Genomic DNA, 6308 nt, shown 5'->3' with positions numbered 1-6308 from the left:
AAAATCTTAAACCTAAAGTACTATTTCAACTATTTCTTGATGAAAATTCTCTGTTTTTTTAGAATAGCAGATTAGTCAAAATAAAATCCAATTTTCAATCCAAAGAAAAAACCAAAAAACCCCCCTCAAACACTGATTGGTCAAGAGTTTATATAGGGGAAAAGAACAATCATTTTTGGGGGGAAAACCAAAGGAAAAGAGGAATTTGAATTTGAAATTGAAGTTCCCTTTTGGATAAGGTTGCTGGATTTCCGTGATTTTGTGGGATTTTTGGACGTTGATGGACTGTTGGAGAAGACAAGGAAGACGCAGGGGTGGGGGTCGGTTGGTACTGTTTTTGGATATGTACGCTGCTGTATGTATTGAAATTAAAGGGGAAAAGGAGTTGGGTCGGGTCAAGAGGTTAATGGGCTGGGATGGTGGGCTGTGTCTTGCAGCTAAGGGCTGCTGGTTGATGTTTGGATCGCTGGGAATTGGGCTGAAAAAATAGGATTGGAAATGGCCCAGAGCTGGTCCAAAAGTGAGTTAAGGTCAGACAAAAATAAAAGGCGAGGTAATATAAATTAATTAATGAGCTTCTTAATCTTAACAAAAAATAATTAACTTAATTCTAGACTAATTAGTTTAAAATATAAACTATTGTATAACTAAACTAATTAACCAAATATTTAGTTAAAAAAAAAAATCTTTTTGAGACGGGTTTCAAATATTCATAAACTATGATAATTATATACAAAGTTATATAAAACATATACATTATTTAAAAATTATAAAAAGTTACAAAACTATTTAAAATAACTTGAAAAAATATTTTGAACTTTATAAAAACTAATTATTTCGAATTGTTTGAAATTGAAGAAGCTCGATGATTAATCTATAATGTGGAGGTCCAAAATTGGGTGTCAACACCCGAATCATTTTGATGTATAATCTACTTGCTTGCAGAAAGGAGATAATGAATGGACTACGTCCAAAATTTAATTATATACAATTTAACCAGGCCAGTTATAATAGTTATAATAGGTAATATGCCTTATTTTTCAGATTATTAATTGTGGACGATTATTCACAGAATTAATAATGAATATTTTTTTTTGAAAATGCCAATTTATAGAAATTAAACTCGGGAAAATAAACATGAAGAAGAGGGGAAAGAAAACCTGAAAATACCCAAAATAACAGGTAACATGTCTTATATATTTTTTAAGTTACTTATAGTGGACGATTACTAACTTGTAAACCTGATAGTATTGTTATACTGTTAGTGTATAAAAATTAAACTCGAAAGAAGGAGAAATTAGAAAACCTGAAAATAGCCAAAATCCTGACTGGCTTTAATTATTTGCTCAAGTATTGCAGGTTGACCATATCCTCCATTTTCATTAGTAGTTAAGTCTATAATTGGACTACTATCTTTTAAAGGAACAATAGGTCTTTGATCTAATGGGAACTTGTAACTCTCAGGCAAAGATTGCACAATTTTCCACCAGCTTGACACAAGTTTATTTTCCATATGAAAAATGTTGTCAAAATTCACATAAACTCTATGACAAAATTTATAGACTAGGAAAAGTTGTCTGTCTATGAAAAAATAAATTAATCATATTTTAGAAAAATAATTGTCATATTACGTTTTTCGAAAGTCAATTTGATTAATTTTTAAAGTTAAATTAGATTACATTAATTTGATCTTTTAAACTAAAAAATTAGGTATTTATAAACTATACAAAAAGTATTTTAAATTGTAATTTGATGAAAAATACATCGTAAAATGTTAATCATTTGATTCTAAAAAGGAAAACTGTGACAATTTAAAAAGAACGGAAGGAGTACTAATATATTAGACAAGTTGTATAGTACTTCTTTGTTGGCACGTCTACTCTTTTTTTTTTATTTTTTTTTATTTTTTATTATTGGTGTTAATTAAGTATAATATTTAAAGGTTTGATGCACATATTTCGATTCTTGTTGCCAAATTTAGCATATTTTTATTTTAGCCTTTTTCTCTCAAATCTCAATTAAACGAATAAGACATCATCAGATTAGTTAATTTATTACATCACTAGACACTAGCCTGGCCACACATCACTTGTCCTGGTAGGCTTAATTAAATATAATATGTTATTTTTATAGTTAGGTTGAATAAATTAAAATCTCTTTAAATTTGATAAGATTTATTCGATGCGCACTTAAATTTTATACTAGCCTAATTACCCCCCAAAACTTGGTAATTTAATAGCCTCGACCCTTCTAGACACTAAAATGACAAAGAGCGTGAATGCACTCTCTTTCAAGTGTGTGGAAGAGAAGAAAAATTTAAAAACTCAATTTTAAAGTAGGATATTATTCAACTATTAACCGTCACATAATATTATACGAATTAAAAAAAATGGTACTATAAGTTATCCATTAACTCTGATCGAGCTACCAATAAGGTTGTGATGGAGTAGTAAGTACTTCTTAATTCATCCTTAATCAAGAGGTTTCGAGTTCGAATCTCCTTGGGTAGCCCTAAGCATGGACGGATCCACTCTTGATCAAGAGGTGGATTTTCCTGATCCTGGTCATATTTTCCATGTAGGGTGTGTTTGGTATGAAGGAAAACATTTTCCGGAAAATGTTTTCCTTCATACCAAACACACCCTACATGGAAAATATGACCAGGATCAGGAAAATCCACCTCTTGATCAAGAGTGGATCCGTCCATGCTTAGGGCTACCCAAGGAGATTCGAACTCGAAACCTCTTGATTAAGGATGAATTAAGAAGTACTTACTACTCCATCACAACCTTATTGGTAGCTCGATCAGAGTTAATGGATAACTTATAGTACCATTTTTTTTAATTCGTATAATATTATGTGACGGTTAATAGTTGAATAATATCCTACTTTAAAATTGAGTTTTTAAATTTTTCTTCTCTTCCACACACTTGAAAGAGAGTGCATTCACGCTCTTTGTCATTTTAGTGTCTAGAAGGGTCGAGGCTATTAAATTACCAAGTTTTGGGGGGTAATTAGGCTAGTATAAAATTTAAGTGCGCATCGAATAAATCTTATCAAATTTAAAGAGATTTTAATTTATTCAACCTAACTATAAAAATAACATATTATATTTAATTAAGCCTACCAGGACAAGTGATGTGTGGCCAGGCTAGTGTCTAGTGATGTAATAAATTAACTAATCTGATGATGTCTTATTCGTTTAATTGAGATTTGAGAGAAAAAGGCTAAAATAAAAATATGCTAAATTTGGCAACAAGAATCGAAATATGTGCATCAAACCTTTAAATATTATACTTAATTAACACCAATAATAAAAAATAAAAAAAAATAAAAAAAAAAGAGTAGACGTGCCAACAAAGAAGTACTATACAACTTGTCTAATATATTAGTACTCCTTCCGTTCTTTTTAAATTGTCACAGTTTTCCTTTTTAGAATCAAATGATTAACATTTTACGATGTATTTTTCATCAAATTACAATTTAAAATACTTTTTGTATAGTTTATAAATACCTAATTTTTTAGTTTAAAAGATCAAATTAATGTAATCTAATTTAACTTTAAAAATTAATCAAATTGACTTTCGAAAAACGTAATATGACAATTATTTTTCTAAAATATGATTAATTTATTTTTTCATAGACAGACAACTTTTCCTAGTCTATAAATTTTGTCATAGAGTTTATGTGAATTTTGACAACATTTTTCATATGGAAAATAAACTTGTGTCAAGCTGGTGGAAAATTGTGCAATCTTTGCCTGAGAGTTACAAGTTCCCATTAGATCAAAGACCTATTGTTCCTTTAAAAGATAGTAGTCCAATTATAGACTTAACTACTAATGAAAATGGAGGATATGGTCAACCTGCAATACTTGAGCAAATAATTAAAGCCAGTCAGGATTTTGGCTATTTTCAGGTTTTCTAATTTCTCCTTCTTTCGAGTTTAATTTTTATACACTAACAGTATAACAATACTATCAGGTTTACAAGTTAGTAATCGTCCACTATAAGTAACTTAAAAAATATATAAGACATGTTACCTGTTATTTTGGGTATTTTCAGGTTTTCTTTCCCCTCTTCTTCATGTTTATTTTCCCGAGTTTAATTTCTATAAATTGGCATTTTCAAAAAAAAATATTCATTATTAATTCTGTGAATAATCGTCCACAATTAATAATCTGAAAAATAAGGCATATTACCTATTATAACTATTATAACTGGCCTGGTTAAATTGTATATAATTAAATTTTGGACATTTTTGTTTTTTTTAATTGGCCCACTTATTTGTGTTACTTCTATACATGGATACTATAAAAAGTTTATATATATATATAATCGTTCACATTTAGTAACTTATTATAACTGGTTAAATTGCAAATAATTAAATCCGATTGAGGATTTTGGGTCTATTCATGTTTCATTCCACTCTTGTTTGTGTTTTATTTCCTTCTCAATTGAACTTCTACAAATTTGATAATGGAAAAAGAACTTTTACGCTATCATATCTAATAAAATAACACATGTTACCTATTATAACCAGTTAAATTATACTGATATAGAATATATTTGTTGATTTTATGAAAAATAGGTGATCAACCATGGGATTTCAGAAATATTATTGGAAGAGACTATAGGTGTATTGAAAGAATTTTTTAACATGCCAGCTGAAGAGAAAGCAAAGTACTGCACAGGTGACCCAAATAGCAAATGCAAACTCTACACAAGCAGTTATAATTATCAAAATGAAGATAAACATTATTGGAGGGATACTTTAGCACATCATTGTCATCCTCTCCAAGATTACTTGCCTTTTTGGCCAGAAAAACCAACTCATTATCGGTATTTCCTTCTATCTAAATGATTGAGAGTGTGAGTTTTCTATCTGAAACATCACCCAATGATTAGCGAAACACACCTAGACGTTAATTATATTGACTAGACAAAATGTTTGTCTAGAAATGACCACCTAGCATATATAACGACTCTATTTGTTGACACATTAATTTTTTAAATATATTTTTAATTGACCTTTTTGAAATCCTAAACTCTTCCTTTTCAAATCGGAGATACATATCGATGTCACGGTATAGACGAGACCATGGCTAAAAAGGTGGAGAAGAAGATAGTAGATATCACGGTTGGAATAAATTAATTTATATGGTAATAGTTTTAACCTTTAACCTTATTTTTTAACCTAATATTAATGTATTTGCATTTGCCATGGTGAAATGATTTTACCACATGGAGTGGTACGTGGCAAAAAATTTAACTAAACGAGAGAGTCTACATACATCATCAGGTCTGTTTCGCAAACTACTGGGTGATAATTTAGGTATGAAATTGAATAGTTCAAAGTAGCAATAACGTAGATGTTACTTTTTCCCATTATTTTATTTAAATTTGTTTCCTAATTACAAATTTCAGAGAGGTTATTAGTGCATATTCAATTGAAACAAGGAAGCTAATCACAAAGATTTTAGATGTGATTAGTGAAGGATTAGGACTTGAAAAGGGGTATTTTGGAGGTGAATTAAGCAAAGTTCAAATGCTATCAGCTAACTATTATCCTCCATGTCCTGACCCAAATTTGGCACTTGGAATGCATAGCCATTGTGACCCAAATTTGCTCACAATTTTGCTTCAAGACAGTCATGTTTATGGCTTACAAATCTTCAAGAATGGAAAATGGATTGCTGTTGAACCTATTCCTAATGCATTTGTGGTCATCATTGGTTGCCAATTGCAGGTAAATGTACGTGTTATATACGTTGGTATCGTTAGTTTAAATTTATTGCTACTGTAGATAACTTGTCTTATTTTACAGATTATCAGTAACGATAGGCTAAAAAGTGTGGTTCATCGAGCAGTGACAAATTCAAAAGAAACTCGAATTTGTGTGGGTAATTTTGTGATTCCTTCTTCAGATTGTCACATTGAACCTGCAAGTGATTTGGTTAAAAAAACAACAAATATTCCAGCGTACAAACCTTGTCAGTACAAAGAGTTCTTGCACACCTATGCAATAAACCATAGAGATTTTGAAGCTGTACTTCAGTCGTACAAGCTCTAATTTATAAGCTTAATTATGTATGTGTCATGTGTGTGACTATATATATCGTTTGCAATAAAATATATTTCTACACAATGTATATGTTACTCTTGCTTATATATGATTATTAGTTTAAGGGACTGTTATAATATTGAGCATCAAATTTACTTTTAATACCTCATCAAATAGATTTGAACAGACATATGAAAATATTTTTAACAATTAATACTTGTTCCCTACGTAAAAACATTACACTA

The 6308-nt window shown here is 29.8% G+C and overlaps 1 protein-coding gene across 1 annotated transcript; it reads left to right on the top strand.

Annotated features, from left to right (window-relative positions):
• Positions 1-3711: 3711 nt before the first annotated feature.
• On the top strand, positions 3712-6072 carry LOC102596244 (hyoscyamine 6-dioxygenase-like). The gene is made up of 4 exons (XM_006353019.1): positions 3712-3918; positions 4591-4841; positions 5427-5748; positions 5827-6072. Exons 1-4 carry the CDS (start codon positions 3712-3714, stop codon positions 6070-6072), a joined length of 1026 nt encoding a protein of 341 aa, XP_006353081.1.
• The last annotated feature ends 236 nt before the right edge of the window (positions 6073-6308 follow it).

Source organism: Solanum tuberosum, unplaced genomic scaffold (genome assembly GCF_000226075.1).
Source record: "Solanum tuberosum cultivar DM 1-3 516 R44 unplaced genomic scaffold, SolTub_3.0 scf00141, whole genome shotgun sequence".
NCBI lineage: Eukaryota > Viridiplantae > Streptophyta > Magnoliopsida > Solanales > Solanaceae > Solanum > Solanum tuberosum.
Note: the sequence above shows the minus strand (reverse complement) of the source record. Positions and strands in the feature narration are given on the sequence as shown.

Excerpts from the sequence above, each read along its gene's own strand:
- LOC102596244 (XM_006353019.1), top strand. The coding sequence starts at position 3,712 with ATGGAAAATAAACTTGTGTCAAGCTGGTGGAAAATTGTGCAATCTTTG. Across the intron at positions 3,919-4,590 it reads AGGATTTTGGCTATTTTCAG|GTGATCAACCATGGGATTTC; the intron begins GTTTTCTAATTT and ends TATGAAAAATAG. Across the intron at positions 5,749-5,826 it reads TCATTGGTTGCCAATTGCAG|ATTATCAGTAACGATAGGCT; the intron begins GTAAATGTACGT and ends CTTATTTTACAG.